At 41.4% G+C, this 17,088-nt stretch overlaps 1 protein-coding gene across 1 annotated transcript in view; it reads right to left on the reverse strand.

Annotated features, from left to right (window-relative positions):
- Window positions 1–3,825: 3,825 nt before the first annotated feature.
- The window catches only part of Sec8 (exocyst complex component secretory 8), a 52,391-nt gene continuing 39,128 nt past the window's right edge, over window positions 3,826–17,088 (reverse strand). The window contains exons 16-20 of the mRNA XM_080279626.1: window positions 13,932–14,060; window positions 13,416–13,598; window positions 8,976–9,140; window positions 7,923–8,129; window positions 3,826–4,345 (exon numbers count right to left, since the gene is read on the reverse strand). Of these exons, the coding sequence (XP_080135752.1) occupies window positions 4,178–4,345; window positions 7,923–8,129; window positions 8,976–9,140; window positions 13,416–13,598; window positions 13,932–14,060 (852 nt within the window). The 3' untranslated portion in view covers window positions 3,826–4,177. The remainder of the gene's footprint in view (window positions 4,346–7,922; window positions 8,130–8,975; window positions 9,141–13,415; window positions 13,599–13,931; window positions 14,061–17,088) is intronic.

A 17,088-nucleotide genomic window follows, 5' to 3' on the forward strand; every position in this document is an offset into this window, starting at 1 on the left:
ATATGGGTACTGTACAGTATTCTCACCCCTTCTCACTCACCCCACCCCCCTCCCCTATACTGTACGAGGCCTCATTAGCCAACCTTTTTCCACAAATTTTTTTACGTACTCAGCTGTTACTAAGTTCCACCCATTCGTCCTACTCAGACCTATCAAGAACAGTGCAAGTCTTACTTGACTCCACTCTATCATTTCCACCATTTCTCCTGTTTTCCTCTAAGTATGCCTTACAGGAAAATTACAGAATTCGTTCCCTAACTTCCTGCCTGCCCATGCCTTCTACATTCATAATGCATCATCACGCCATTTCTCACACCCACAGCACTCAACCATCATGCTCCCCACATGCTCCATCTTGTTCCCCACATTCCTTCTCTTTGCCATCTTTTCACACATTCTTATCCTTCACTTACCGTAAAATACACAGAAAGCAACCACTTAGCTGGCTTTCACCTCTTGGAATCCTTTCCCCGCCCCCCCCAAGATATCTTGTGAAAAATAGCTCAGCAGCTCCCACACACATCCTTCATTCTCCAACTGTATGTCAAAAGCTTTGTGGCTGCCCCATGGATTGAACCCAGGACCTCTCAGTTGCAGGGAATCTGACTGTACTTTCAAATGATGACATAGTGGCAGTAATGATAGTTGAAGTAGTTGCAAACCCATACTCATCTACACATGAACCTGGTGGACTGCAGACTGAAACTGCCCTCCACCTGCAATCCACAATCCTCCTGTCAGTGGGATAAAGAGCCGAGAAACATTGCATGGTCAAGCATTAGAACCTGTCAGGACTCCATATTATAATAATACAAATCATAACAGATAGCATGATAGATAGATGTAGGAACCTACAATATCATAATACAACTCATAATAGATAGCATGATAGATAGGAACTCCAGTCAAGCTAGGTGTGGGAAAAGGAAATGAGCTTGCAAAATTTTAGTGAAGGAATGCTAGAGGTGCACCAGAAGCACTACATACACACAGACATACAGGCTTCTACTGTAGAAACTTCACACACGACCATTACACGTGACACTAGCCCTTCTAGACAAGGAGGAGGAATCAGAGGTTAGAAGGAGGCTAGCTACAGGAGCAAGAGGTGGTAGAGAGAGGAAGAGACAAGAGGGGTCCAGCAAGACAATCTGGGAGGTAACAGCAGGACTCTGCTCTATACTTCACTCATGTGTGAGAGACTTTAGTTAATCTTTTCAAGACAATAAAATTATAAATAGTCCCATACTCATCTTTACCTCTCCTGTCATTGCATGACAAAGGGAACTAAGATTATCTACTTACAAACCTACTCATGTATAACTACAGCTCATCTACAAGTACAATACAATGTATGTATAACTGATCTACAAAACCCACTACAAGAAATTACGAAGTTCTTTCTACAAACCAACTGTTTTGATTATATTGATGCCATCTTGTGAAGGTGTCCCTCTCCAGCACCTAAATTATATAATTTAATTCCAGATACCTCCTGATGATTTTAATCAATTTTAGGATAGGTTTTTCAAGCTAAAGGTGCCAGATCCATCATCTTGACCATCATAATCATCATCATCAGCAGCAGCAGCAAGATCACCATTTCCCATCTAAGAATGGAGTGAGGTAGGGTTCCGAGGGTGAGCAAAGACTTAACAGGAGAAACTTGTCAAAGTCTTCCCAGTTAAATGGGTCATACTCTTATTCACTCACCATTCAAACCCCTAGAATCTTAAGTAAAACTTTCATGAATTAATGCGCTCAGTAAAACCGTCTGGCAGCAGCAGGACTACTGTACATGGGTTAGCAATTGTCTCTTTTCATTTTTGTGGTTATTTTCAAATTATGTACTTTTTCTTATAAGGGTACTATGGTATAAGGTTAATAATTGAACAGCATTATAACCTGATATATCATATATTTTGTATTTTATTCTTATGTGTCTTAAAATATTTTACCAGCCCTATTTTTTTGAATACTGTTTATTGAAATTGGGCAACTGGTTAATGAGTTACAGAGAAACAAATTTTTAACACTGTTTATCTCAAAGCACTGATTTGACGTGTTCATTGTTAAATGACTAAATGCCTCAAATAAAGTCAGAAATAAGGAAAGAACATAAACATCTGCAAGTAACTATGTGCTGCCTGGCAACCCCTGGCCAACCTTGGGGTGTATCTGGGAGCCTGTGCGGAGGGCCAACCAAAGTGTTAAGTGTGTGGAAGAGTTTTGTTACTAAGGAGGCATGATGTATGTGCAGGAGGTGTGGCTGGAGCTAGCTCTGTGGCAAGAGTAGGGAGTGGTTGGAAGAAGTTCAGGATGCTGTTACCCCTCCTGACACTGCAGGGCTCTCACTCCGTGCAAAGGGATCTTTGTATAGAGCATGCGTTAGGACAATAATGCTGTATGGTAGTGAGACCTGGGCACTACAGGAAGAGAATATCTGTAGGTTCAAATGTACAGAAATGAGAATGATTAGGTGGATGTGCAACACGTTCTTGGATGCGAGGGCTGGGGGGAAGGTGGGTTAGGTTTGCCATGGACTTGAGAGAAAGGATAAGACTACAGTGTATTGGTGTTGTGATGAGGGGTAGACTGAGATGGTCTGGGCATGTGGAGAGAGATGGGAGATGACAACTGGGTGCAGAAAGTGAGAAGTATGAACACTGGGAGTGGGGCTGCGAGAGGCAGACCAAAAAAGACCCGGATGAGATCATAGAGTGTGACCTCAGGGATAAGGGGCCAAATAAGGAGGCTGCCAGAGACTGAGCAGCATGAACAGCCACCATCAGGTGACCAAGGTTGACACGTATGCTGGGGCCTTTATAAATTAAACAAATGAAACAATATGGTGTAGTAGTAGTAGTAGTTGTTCCCTAAGCACTCTGGCTGAACAGCCCCGAGTCCCTAAGGAAGGCCATGGCCGAGACTGGGCTTTCCCACAGAGCTCTCAAGGAGAGTATATTGTGTTGTTGGCGTAGGTGATTGTGTGCAATATGGTGTTATGATCAAGGTCTCATGTTGCCCTGCATGTGAAGTGAGTATGTAGGAGTTTTTTCATTGCTAGTGCTGGAATATCTGGAGGTTGGATATTGTTGTAGAGGGTTTGATAATAACGTTTGAGTGGTAACTGTTTTATGTGCTTAGGTGTGGTGTATGTCTGTCATGTAATGACAGGGGTGCTACGTATTAGAAGAGTCTGCTGCATAGAGTTGTGTGCCCCTCATATCAATGTAGACTCTGACAGGGAAGACTTTAGTTTCAGAGTGTAAGTGAGCTGAGGGAGTGGTTTTGGTGTACCCAGTGGTGATGCATAGGCCATGTATGAGTCACAAGGTGTTGCAGTGGGTGTCGAATAGGATGGGTGCCCATGCTAGGAAAGCATAGCATATCACTGACTTATTGTATTGTTTGCAGAGAATAGAGAGTGCTTCTTTTCATTGCCCCAAATCCAGCTCTGTAGTCATCCTGAATACACTGAGCACGGGGGTACACCAACTCTCGATGTCTTATACACTCTCCCAAAAAAGTATCGGCACCGTTGGGTGCGATAATTGTGAAAATGAGCAACTTCTGCAGACACACATGAGTCTATAAATGTGGTGCCTCAAAACATATACCACCCAGTAAGTGAAACTTTTGGCAAGTTTGAGTTCTAGTAATTATGAAATATAATATCTGCACTAATAATTACAGGATGCCCCATATATCACAATGCTTCATCCATGTTTCAGAATGATATGTGTTGTAAAAGTGCCGATATTTTTTTGAGAGAGTGTACATGGTCCTTGAAGGTAAGCCCAGTGTCATATGTTGCTCCAAGGATCTTAGTGGTGGGTATGTGTGACATAGGTACACTGTTAATTATGATATGGAGGAAGTACCTGTTTTCATGTTTACTGCTGGTAATGAGTGTGGTAACAGATTTGGCTGAGGAGATTTTTCTGTGATACCAATATAAAACACACAACGAGAGTATATGAAGGAGGGATACTCCATGATTTTATCAGGGGGAATGAGAAATATGAAATGCAGGACACAATGCTAGAAGAGGAGTGATGGCAAACTTCTGCTCATGACTATGTATCTATGTATGTATGTGCACTTTATAATCTGTGTATGTTTATGTGTATACACACAAAACCCAAGCATACATAAAGCCTACAACCATCATGTACTAAACAGTCACACCAACATCCCCCAATATCTCTGACAGCCTGTGGAGACTGGCATGGAGTGCGTCCTGGGTGAAAGTCGGGGAGGAACGGTGAAGCAGCTGGAGAGCATTGATGTATTCCAACTCAGAGAACTGTTTTCCACGATTCATAATGCCATTTAGAATCTCCTGTTGAAAATGAAAAAATTATCACCATCATCAGCATTTACATCATATCATCATCATCAGCAGCAGCAGCTTTTACATCACATCATCATCATCATCACCACCATCAGTATCATCCAGCACTCTCTTCCCACCCAAGGATGGGGTGAGGTAGGGTCTACAGACCCAGTAAAAAAGCTGATAGAAGAACTATGAAATGCCTGCTCAAAGAGTGGGCTAACTCTCATTCACTCACTATTAAACCCTTGGAATCCTGACTGCACCTAACAGGCAGAAACATTCACACTTAAGCACTATGGTCAAACTGATGACCATAACATCACAGGGAAAAAAACTGGAGTGCCAAGCCCTATCATATGCTCTCTGTACAAAATTCTTCCAACCAGCTAATGATGATGATAGTACTAATACTTGCAGAAATGCTAGCAACAAAATAATGGTGGTAAGATCAATGTGGTACTTACATCCTGCAAGTGGCAAAGCTTTTCATAGTACATGGCACTGTTAGTAGTATCTATGTGGTACTTACACCAACTGCACAGAGTTCTGCAACACTCATCCCTCTGAGATAGGGATAAAGTTTTGAATGAATTTTTGCATTTTCCTACCTCTGAAATTCACAAATTAATGTCTGACTGGACTTGGTGACTCTCCTAGATCCACTGATACACGCTGTTTGCTTCAAGTCCTCAGTGCTCATGGAGAGCTCCTATCACAGAAGGGTGCATGTACACTCAAGGAAAGCTCCACGTTGTACACTCGCTCACCACGTCAAATAGTAATGTGAGATAAGTGGTAGTTAAGCAGTAACCAATGTTCATCTATCTGGTAACTGTGTGAGAAGGATGGGGATGGAAGAGGGAGGAGTAGGAACTATCAGCTCCCTCACCCTTCCTCCCTCCTTAACCTCTCCCCTCCCACACACTGGTACCAGACATTTGAGTGACTGGCTACTGCTTCATTTATGGTTGTCTCACACATGAAGGTCCGAACTGGCAGGCAGGTGTATAAGGTGGAACTTTCCTCGGGTGTACATTGTTTCCAGCCCTGTAAACCTGGTTTTTAAAGTGTTTTTGAGGAACTCCTTAGTCGTTCCCAGTTCTTGCTCAATTTGACCTGAAGGGGCATGTCACATGAGTAACAGGTCAGAGTCCTCACTTTACTAAAAGAAAATGTCCCTGTTAATGAACTTGCCAAACTAGTGCAACACTGTACTTAGAGGTAGCATTAACTGGCCTGCCAGCACATGCCAATAAACCCATGTTCTGGTTGACCACAAGACTTTTAAGGTCACAGATACTCTTCTGAGGCATGCAGTACTCATGACCCCTTGCATGACAATAGCAGCTTTACAATGAAACCACTCTGATATCCTAGGAAATGTACCACACCACATCATTCAATATCATCTCCAAAAATGGATGAACAGGCCTGTTCCCATGATGCAAAAAAAAAAAAAAAAAAAAAAAAAGAGCAAGGATCTCATCTTGAATTTGAGCACAAGTATTGCCCTCAGACATCAGAGCAGTGAGCATGTCATGTGGCATGCTGTGAGCTCATTCCAGTGTGCTAAACTGAGTGTAGCTAGGGGAAGACATCCAAGGAGTAAGCAGATATAACCATCAGTGCACCTGGAAAACTGAAACACCCAAACCATGTTATGATACGTAGGTCTTTGTTGTGGTGTTATGGGAAGAGGTAGCTTGTATTTCCTCCCACAGAATGTTACAGTGAACAGTGAAACCAGTATATGCTGGCATTAAAACAGCATTTGCATGAATTTTATGGCATTCATGGCTGCAACATCTTTAAGCAGGATGACGCACAATGTTACTGATCCAAAAAAGTGCTAAAAGTGCTTCAAGGATAACAATAATCACGATATGTATGGGCCACAGAATGACCAAGACCTGATTCCAATTGAAAATACTTGGTTATACATGAAACAGAACCTAAATTCTCAGAATACCTCATGTGTGCCCCACCTGACAAAAGCCATCAAGAAAATGTGGATACAAGACTAAAGCGGATTTTTTCAGAGTCTGTCTGATTCCATGCCAAATTGTCATACACAATAAAATCTAGACTCTCCAATAGTAACTGAGTGGTTAACAAAACAGTGCTCCCTCCTGTAATGCAGTATCCTATAACACGGATTTGTACTTACACAGTCACCTACAGTGTGACCCAAAAATATAAACTGTGGTCACAAACAGATATACTGCACCGAGCTGTCGTGCGTCGGAGCTCACACGGCCCACTGAAAGTCAAATGTCGCATGTGATGACGTCAGGCGAGGGATGCACAGTGATTTGTCACATGACGTCACATCTATATTTACCCCCATTGGCCACTGGGGGCGTCCTCCATTGTCGTTTGGTGGTCTCCTGCCTCGTGCACGCCTCTGAGGTAGCTACTTCCATGGTATAGAGCACTATTACCTTTGTCAGAGCCAATCAGGTTAGTGACCTAAACTTTTTTTTATTACAGTAATGTCTAGGAACCTTTCTTATGTATTTTTTAATAAATTCCTGTGTATGAGTACCAGAAGGAATGTCAGTAAGGTGTTTTTTGAAGGGTTTGGGAGGGATCTGGGATGAAAAGGGCAACTTTGGAAAACATCCAGTCTAGGTTAGCCATTAATAATGGAAACATATGGAACGTATAACACGGAAAAGTATACCGCGACTTGTGGTCAGTCTACTGTACATTACCCGCCTTATAGGAGGAGGCACAGTACCTTATAATTTTTTCACCACAAAATAATTGTCACAAAAAACAGGAGTACTGCAATACTTTTTGCATGTATATCCAGTGTGTGGTAGTACATTTCATGGTACTGTTATGTTTACATCCAGTGTGTACTACAGTACCTACATTTAATGTGGTACTTACATCAAGTGTGTAGTACAGGCATAGCCTGGTTTAACGATCCAATTGGTTAAGTAAAAACCCATTGCTAGGCAGGGTATTGTATCTCGGGGTAAATTTAACATGTAAAACATAGCGACGCATTTTTGAGCCTTGCATCTCCCTCCCAACCAAGTCCTAAACCCACCCAAATGAGTCAAAAAACAGATTTCTAGGTAACCTAAACCCCCAGATAACTTTAAAACAAGTTAAACTATGCCCAAACGCAGTTGCAGTTTATAACTCACCTAAACTCAAAAATAAAATCTGAAAATCATTAAAAATAAGTCTGGAAAATATCAAAGATAGTAAACTGTACCCCAAAACACCAATGTTTACCCCACCTATGACTAAAACACATTAATCTATGTCTAAAAACAGTTTATAAATCAACCTAACTACAAAATTTAAGTCTAAAGTATCATCAAAATCGGTAAAAAAAAAAAAAATTGTTATACCAGGGTTTGGCCATCGTTTTGCGGAGAAGGGTGGTATTTCTACCCCCATCACTAAGCCGGGGTATCGCATCAAGGGGTATTGTATCTCGGGGTCTGTCTGTACTACATCTAGCATGGTACTGTACTTACATCAGATGTATGGCTGAATGTCTCATAGTACAGTGCTAGTAACAATAATACTGTACTGCTAGGAATATCCCTATGGTACTTACATCAGGTGTGTGGTATAACATTTCATAGTACTGTCTAGCTTGGTCCAACGCCAATTCCCTGGTCATGGTGATGTTTGCAAGTTGCTGCTGTAGGCTGAAGATGTTGCCGCACATCTTTTTTATTCCGTTTTCATTGATACGGCGGATGTGAACCACCGATGTCATCAGGATGTTGGCTATTAGCGGGCCCAGACCTTCAAAGATGTACTAAGGGAAGGGTACAGGGTTATGATGATGATGATGATGATGATGATGATGATAATGACGATGATGATGATAATGACGATGATGATGATAATGACGATGATGATGATGATGATGATAATGACGATGATGATGATGATGATGATGATAATGACGATGATGATGATGATGACCAAGAAACAATATATCAATATATCACCCAGTACATACCAGTAGTGTAAACAATGTATAGTAAGTAACAAATTTTGACACTAAAGTATTTACAAAGAGACAGTGACATTAATATTTAGCTAATTTGTAAGATGTAAATTAAGTGCCTATGTTGTAAATTAGGCAAATATTTTACACTTTCAAGGTTAATGTGTACAGCATGTCTGAGTGTAAATCATAGTGTCATACTCTTGGCTCTTATGCAGGCACTTCATACTCTTTTCACCTTGATTTGGCCTAGATTTTCATCACTGTGCAACTCATTTTACATAGTTCTACAGTTGAAAAAGACATTACTACACTTGTATATCCTCTCCATTGCACTTCTTCATGCCTAACATTATATTCAAGTGTTAGTCTGTCATTACAACTCATTAATCAAAACAAAGGGATGTTAATTTTTGGCCAAGTTAGAGTAAAAAGAGTCCCATATACCATATTTATGAAGATTATAAGAATGTGCATCGTATCTTTACAAGAAGTGCAGAGCTTACATTACAAAGCTATAATGCATCTCTGTAAAAATGTATGAGTGCATACCATACATTTATAAATGCAGAGAGAGTGTCTGAGCAAGTGATTTGTTTTTACATGAGTGAGTGAATGTCTGAATGAATGCACGGGTGTTTGAGCCCATACCTTACACTTGCGAGGCTGTAGTGTGTTGGTGAGTGCGTCGTCTATGGTGGCAAGGTCCTTGATCAGTTTAAGCACCTGTGGGTCTGGTTCCTGAGAGTCCAGACCTGATACAACTACCCCCCCTCGAGCAACAGGCAACAGGTAAAAGAAGCAGTGCAGCCGAACCTGAGAACGTACATTACAGTATTATTATTATTATTTTGTCTTAATTATTATTGTCATCACTGGTTTTGGAGGCGTGCAGAGAGGGAATGCAATGGCAGGAAACGTGACACTCGCACTGGTGAAGAATGCTGTGAAGCGGCTGAAAAATGGGAATGCAGCTGGGGTTGATGAGGTGTATGCAAAGATGATAAAATGTAGTGGAGGAAGCGGAATGACGTGCTTGTTGGAGATATGTAAGAAGGTATGGATGAGTGAAACTGTGTCAGCAGAGTGGAAAAAGGCTGTGATTCTACCCCTGTACAAAAATATAGATGAGCAAAGTGAATGCACGAATTATCATGGCATAAGTTTATTGAGTGTGGTCGGGAAGGTACAGTATATGGAAGAATTATTACAGAGAAAGTAAGAGAGACATCAGAAGTCCTAGTGAGTGATGAACAGGATGGCTTTGGCAGTGGAAGAGGATGTGTGATCAAATATCTGCAGTAATGCAGATAGCAGAGAAGGCTTATGAGAAAGACTATAAGGTGTTTATGGCATTCATGGATCTGGAAAAAGTATTCGACAAAGAACACTGAGAAGGAATGTGGAAGGTTTTGCACATGTACGGTGTACTGTAGATGGTAAGCTGCTTGGTGCCATCAAGAGTTTTTATGATATTAATGAAGAATGTGTAAGGGAAAATGGACATCTAAGTGAATGGTTCACGATCGGAGTGGGTGTGCGACAAGGTTGTGTGATGTTCCCATGGTAGTTCAATACCGTATATATATGGATGGGATGATGAGAGAAGTAAAAACACAAGTAATGGAGAGAGGGATGGCATTGGTAATGAATGGTGGTGGATGGAATATCTCAAATTTGTTGAATGCTGATGAGGCAATATTACTTGCAAATACCATACAAGAACTTGGTAGACTAGTCCAGAGTTTTCCCGATGTCTGTGAGCGTCATGCCTTGAGAGTAAGTGTAGAAAAGAGTAATGTGACGGTTACTGAGAGAGAAGGTAACTCCCACTGTGATGTTACAGTGAATGGAAAGAAACTGGAATTGGTGAGAAAGTTCAAATACCTGGGGTCAGTGACAGAAAAGAGAGGAAAATGCACAAAAGATGTGGAAAGCAGAGTAATACAAGGAAGGAAAGTAGCTGGTGCAATAAAGGCCCTGATAAAAAACAGAGGTTGAGTGTCACAGCTGCACGAGGCTTACATGAAGGAGTGTTAGTGCCAACTTTAACATACGGATGTGAGACTATGGTGTGGCATGAAAATGAAAAGGCCAAGAGTGACAGCAATGGAGATGGGACTGCTGAAGAGTGTATGTGGAGTACACAGAAAGGACAGGATACAAAATAATGTGGTTCATGAAAGATGTGGAGTGAGGAAGTCTATGGACACCAGAATCAGAGAGAGTGTACTGAGATGGTATGGTCATATGAAGAAAATGGATAACAATGGAGTGGTGAAAAAAGTACATCTATGCAAATCTGAAGGAGGGAGGTGGTGCAGTAGGCCAAGGAGAAAGTGGAGGGATATGGTGGATGAGTGAGTGAGGAAGAGAGGTTTGGTTTGGAAGTTGGTGAGGCAAGGGGACTGACATGAGATCAGGCGAGCTGGATGAATATTGTGAGGTGAAGTGCATGATCAGGGATTTAGTATCCCTTTTTAACATGACAGAGTCTGGACTGACTATCGGATATGTTTATTTGAAGCTACAAAACGTGGTGAATGCTTTTGGTGTATCAGATAATGCCAGGATTCCGGAGGTTTGAATGGTTTGTGAATGGAAGCGTTCCCCATTGGATTGGGCAAATTTGGGCTGTCTGGACATTGTTACTCCTCACCCTGCCCTAGGGTGGGAAAGGAGGTCCGGATGATGATGACTGTCATCATTGTTGTTTTCAATACCATAATTAATATCGTAATCATCATCATCATCATCATCACCACCACCATGCTGCAGCAGCAGCAGCATGACCTTTTTATCTACCTATGGATTTGGTGAGGAGCATTCGTTATTATTATCATTATTATTATTCTGAAAGAACACCTGCTGTCCAAAGATACTCCTTTCAGTCCAGTGAGGTATTACCTATTTGATTCTTGCTCCTGCAAGATTATTTTCCTTAGGTTTGGAGAGACTACTTTTTAACTGAGATGGCAGATATACATTGTCTTCATCTATCCCCTCACTACTAACAGACTGTCTTAAATTGAAGAAAACAGTCTGTTTTTCTTTAATGCAAATATGAAAGACAAGCTAGAAGCCCTCAAAGCAGCTGTTTCCAAGGGGAAAAAAGGAGAAAGGAATTCAAGGATAAATTAATACATCAGGTGGTGGAATGAGGCTCTGCTAGACTATACGAGGAACAGTTTGTGATGACACCATTACTTATGCACTGCACAAAAGCTGGTATGGAATGCCTTCATTCAGTAGCAATGACACTGTCGGGTGGCTCCAATGCCTGGTTATACAATATTAATGCCCTTCAACTCCTTCCCTAATCCCTAAGGAAAGGATGGTGGACTGGAGAACATGGGAAACTCAATCTGCAGTCCACCAGGTTCAAATCCAAATGAGCCTGGGGTCACAACTGTTACTCATACTTGTACCATAATAGGGTGATGCTGAGCTTACTGTGGTGCTCCTGTTAAAAGGGTGGAGAGACGCAAAGGTGGCATCCATCAGGGAACCAAATCCCCACACTAATCCCCAAGCCTTGCTAAGGTGAGGCAGTGTTTGCCACAGGGTTGCATCACTTCACTGTACAGGATGGCCCTGTGGGGGCGGTTGTTTGTCTGCAGCGGATGGGTCTGCACATCCAGACAGACTGGGGTTACTCAACAACAACAACTACAAAACAATCCAACTTTCCAATTACCAACAACAGACGTTGTTTGATACAGAATTGGAAGGCTGGTTACATCTTCCTTTTAATCAGTGGTGGGATTAAAAGCAGACCATAAACCACTATATACTTCATGAATGTATGCTTGCTCCAAAAACTATTGTGCAGGAGGGAGGCACTGATACCCTGACTGATTAATATAGCTCATAATACCCCATGCAGATTAAGCTATTACCATATGAGTATTTGCACAACAGTAAATCTAGTTAGGAAATATCAGAAGCAAGCAATATAATGAATCCTCAGGAAAATATAATGAATCCTCAGAGAGTGTGTGAGTGAGTGTGTGGTGAATGAGAGTGAGTGAATGAGTGAGAGTGAATGAGTGAGAGTGAGTGAGTTTTTTTTTTTTGTGCGAAGAAGAAGGAACCAAAGGCTAAGAGCCCGCAATAACAGTTCCCTCCAAGAGAAAAACAAAATACAATAGACAGCCAAATTCAAGATCCGAGTGAGACTGGAAGGGGAAGGGGGCAGTAGAGCAGTTTGGCTTTGTATCCTTCCTTGTCCCCTCATCCTCCCCCACCCCCACTTGTCTCCCTCCCCCACCTCTGCTTGTCTCCCTCCCCATCCCTCTACCCTCCCCCACCTCCACTTGGCACACTGCCAGCTGCTGGCTGCCAGTATCAGTTGCCCCCTGATGCCTCTCAACACCACATGTACCACCACCCTACCCTCCTGCATGTGATGTTTGATGTGCCATTTTTAGCAATACCCTGTAGTACTGATTAGGAGGATAATAACATTACCTATGGTGTTTCTGTATCAGTCTCTATTGACTGAGTAAGGTATACGAGAGCTTGGGTTTGGGTCTGGAATGCATCTCTGGCTTTTCTTCAGTATCTTATGTGGAAAATTGCTTCGATATCTGACATACTCGCTGACCCAACACTCCCACTGGTACACAACACTGTCGGATATTGGGGTATGGGTGTATTGCAACTACCCTGTAGGGGCATCATGTCAATCGAAGTGGAGTTGGAAACTGAGTTGTGTAGTTGTGATAGACTACGTCCTTAAAAATGCCTCTATCGCCGCAATGCAGTGTTGCACAGACCAGCGTTCCATCACAACTGAACTCCAAAGCACACTGAAAGTAATGGCAGTTAGTACTACAGCGCCATGTGGTGGGTGACTTAACTAAATTTTGAAAACCATCAGGTGTTTCTGGCACACCCTATATATGTGTTGGCATTATGAAGCACACAACACAAGTGTAAGGATAACAAGTGTACTGTCTGTCATTCTGAGAGGAATGAGAAACAGGAATGACAGGACACAATGCCGAGATAGGACTGTCTGCAAAACTTTGCTAAATGCTGTATGTAAGGGAAGGCAGCTTTTAATGGCATAAGTAGATCAACGTTTACCTCAAGATGCAGAACGAGTAAACATGTGTGAGCCAACTCCTCAAAGTCCTTGGCCAGCGATGTCAGTGTCTGTACGGAGGCATCTGAGACCGGTGGGATCTCACTGGTGACTGTGATGCTGGAAGATGTTGATTTAACCGGCAGGGCAGTAGCCAAGGTAGTTATACATCCACCAAACCATTCCTGTGTACCAAAATAAAAAAAAATAGCTCCTTACTTTAACTTAGTTCAGATTCTTGTCCCTCTGCAATTAATTACCCACCTTTATGACTAACACCATATTTCTTTCATCTAACATTGGTGAAGGTTTTCATCATTTTATGGTTATTTCAGGTAGCTCAATGGAAGAATAAGGCAATACTATGACTCTGCATCTTTTCTATAGCACTTCTTTTTGACTAGCATTCAATATAGAGAGACAGCAATACAGTACTAGGCCAAGTCAAAGAGGAAAGACACAAACATATAAATACAGTAGTTAACATATTGTAATTGCTCTCTCTCTCATCCACCCACCAGACTCTCCTGCAGGTGTGCCAGTGTGCGCAGCTGTGAAGGGTCAGCCAAAATCTCATGTGGGGGAATCAACTGGTCTCCAAGATTACCTGTCAGAATTTCTGCTTCTTTGCGGTTGCGTTCACCAACCTGGGGACATAAAAACGCACAACTAAATACTGTACATATGAAATACCGTACAAATGGACATAGATACACATGCATATATGCATGCATGCTCACTTGTACACACTTATGTGCACATGCACACCACACACACACACACACACACACACACACATATACACACACACACATATACACACAAACACACACACACAGGACAGAGGATGTCGTCAGCGGTGGAGCTCCATGCAGATCATAAGAAAATAACAAAATCGGTGGTGAAAAAGATGCATGTCTATTGTGAATATGCAAATTGAATGTGTGAGTGGTGTTCTTGTCTCATTTGAGTGAAAATAAGCCGGAGATGTCGGTCAAATAAGAGTGAAACACAGAGACGGTTTTAAATTTTGTATGACTGCACCATGGCGGAGAGAAGCAGTCCATTGTTTACATCCAGTGATAGTGAGTTCAAGGGGTCCTCCAGTGAAGGCCAAAACAACTGAAGTATCAAAATGAACCAAACAAGAGTATCAAGTGTAGAGAGAATGGCTGAGAAGAATGCCTAGGAATTAAAACAGGTATGGGCAATAATTAGTGAGTTACAAGCACAAACCCCGGAACATGAAAGGGAGAAAAAAGAGTTAAGAAATAAGTTAGAGAGAGTCGGCTCATGCAATGCTGACCAGGAGAGAAAGGTGTCTGAGTTAAAAGCAAGTAATGAATCAGCCGCAAGTGAAGTAAAACAGCTTAAATGGGAAAATAAGAGGCTGGAGGAGGCAAGAGGCAAGATGAAATGTAAATTTGATAAGCATGAATTTAAAACTAAGATGCACAAGGAACATATTAAGAAATCCAAGAAAACCACAAGAGGTGGATGAAAGCTCAACAGGAAAATAAAATAGGTCTTAAGGAAATTTTAGAACAACAGAGAAAGGAAAACCAGGAAAAGGTGGAGTAGGAAGCAGTGAAGGTACTAAAATGTAAAGAATCACTTGTCAGAGATGGAGCACACAAGAAAAAATATGTGATTATCTTAGGCTTGAAAGAAAAACCAATGTCAGTGAGATCAGAAAGAGAAAGGGAATGAAGGAAATAATGTCAACAGTTACGGAAGGAAAGGACGAAGCCCAGGAGGAGATCAAAGAAGTGTTTAGGCTGGGAAAATATGCGGAGGGACGGGCAAGGTCACTAAAATTTCAATCCCAGGTCACAGTAAATGAAATAATCAACAAGACTTGGAAATTAGCAGCTATGTAAGGATTTAAAAATATCTGGATGAGGATAGATGCAAATGAGGAAGAGAGAGCTAAAATCAAGGAACTTGTTATGGAAGTAAAGGAAAAAAAATGACCAGAGGACGGAGAAGGAGAAGAAAGAGTTCTATTGGAGAGTTATGGATCAGAAATTGAGGAAGTGGTACTGAAGGAGAGAGGGAGAGAGGGGGACAAAATAAAAAACAATGTAAAAAGACTGAAAGTGGCATATGCTCATGTAGATGGTCTACTCTCAGCAAGGCTAGAAATAGACGATTTCATGAGAGTAAATGAGCCAGACATTATGTGCTTCATAGAGACCAAGCTAAGAGAGAATACTGAAATCCAAATGGGAGATGAGAAATACAAAATATGGAGAAGAGATAGAAAAGAAAAATTGGGAGGAGTGAAGATAGCAGTGACAAGCAGCCTAAATGTGGATAGTGTGGAACTGGGAGAAGGTATGACTGAAGTGATAAGCATGGTAACAGAAACCAGAGGGAAAGGCAAGAGAGAAATTGCAGTAGCAAATGTTCCCCCCAAGACAAGGGCATGGAATGGGGAAGCATAGCAGATGTTGTCGGACATGGTTAGATACCTACAGAAAGTGACTGAGAAAAGCAACAAAACAATTCTGATAGGGGGCTTGAATTGTAAAGAGGTAAACTGGGAGGAGTGGGACTCAGGAAGTAGTGTAAATTCGTGGGGCAGTGTACTATTAAATATATTAATGGATAATATAATGACCTGGTGGTTCAAAGAAGAGACAAGATTTATGGGGGATGACACATCAGCAGGATTAGATTTAATTCTAACCAAAGAACCTGATGCAACTGAACTGAAATATCTGTGTCCAACGGGAGAAAGTGATCATGTAGTGACAGAGTTCCAAATGACAGAAGGAAATGGGGAAACAAGAAATGAACTATACAGGTACAGGAGATAAAACTACAGGAAAGCAAACTTTACTGGACTGAGAAAACTTTTTGAAGAGGCAGATTGGTAAGAATTCTTGGAAGCAAGAAGTGGTATATCTTCCTAGACTTCTATAATATGGGTGTGGAAAACTAAGTGCCAAAAGTTAGTGGGAATGAGAACTGGAAAAATTAGTAGGTCAACAAAAGGTGGATGACAGCAAAAAAAGAAAGAGATAAGGCATGAAACAAATGGAGATAGAGTGGTAATGATAGAACAAATGATGAATATAAAAGAATTAGAAATGAATATACAAGAATACACAGAAAAAAAGAGAGGAACTTCAAAAAAGGTATAGCTGACAAATAAAAGAACATAAATTGTATTACAGGTTTGCTTATGGCAATTTGAAACAAAAGGAAAGACTCAGTAAGCTGAAAGTAGAAGGAAATGTCTATAATGATGTAGTTATGCAAGCTGAAATAATGAAAAAATGCTCCAATCAGTCTTCACTAAAGAAAGTGATTTTGTGGAAGAGGAGGGAGTGACTAGAAATGTAGTGTTAAAAGATGTAAAAGTTGAAGTGCAAGAAGTATACAAATTGCTGGAAACTCAAGATGTCAGGAAGGCCCCAGGAACCTCTAACTGGATACTAAAGGAATGTAGAGAACAACTGGTGGATTAGATTCATAGTTTAACTGTGTGTTCTCTGGAAGAAGGGAAAGTGCCTCAGGAATGGAAGAGGGCCAATGTTATACCAGTTTATAAGGGAGGGAACAAGGAAGAACCCCTGACCAGTGCCCCTGGCCAGCATGGTCGCAAAACTGTGCGAATTAATCCTGAAAGACAGATGGATAAAATATCTGGAGATCGACATTTGGCAC

The sequence above is a fragment of the Coenobita brevimanus genome, chromosome 79 (assembly GCF_032717465.1).
Source record: "Coenobita brevimanus isolate Jiangsu-jjx chromosome 79, ASM3271746v2, whole genome shotgun sequence".
NCBI classification, from domain to species: domain Eukaryota; kingdom Metazoa; phylum Arthropoda; class Malacostraca; order Decapoda; family Coenobitidae; genus Coenobita; species Coenobita brevimanus.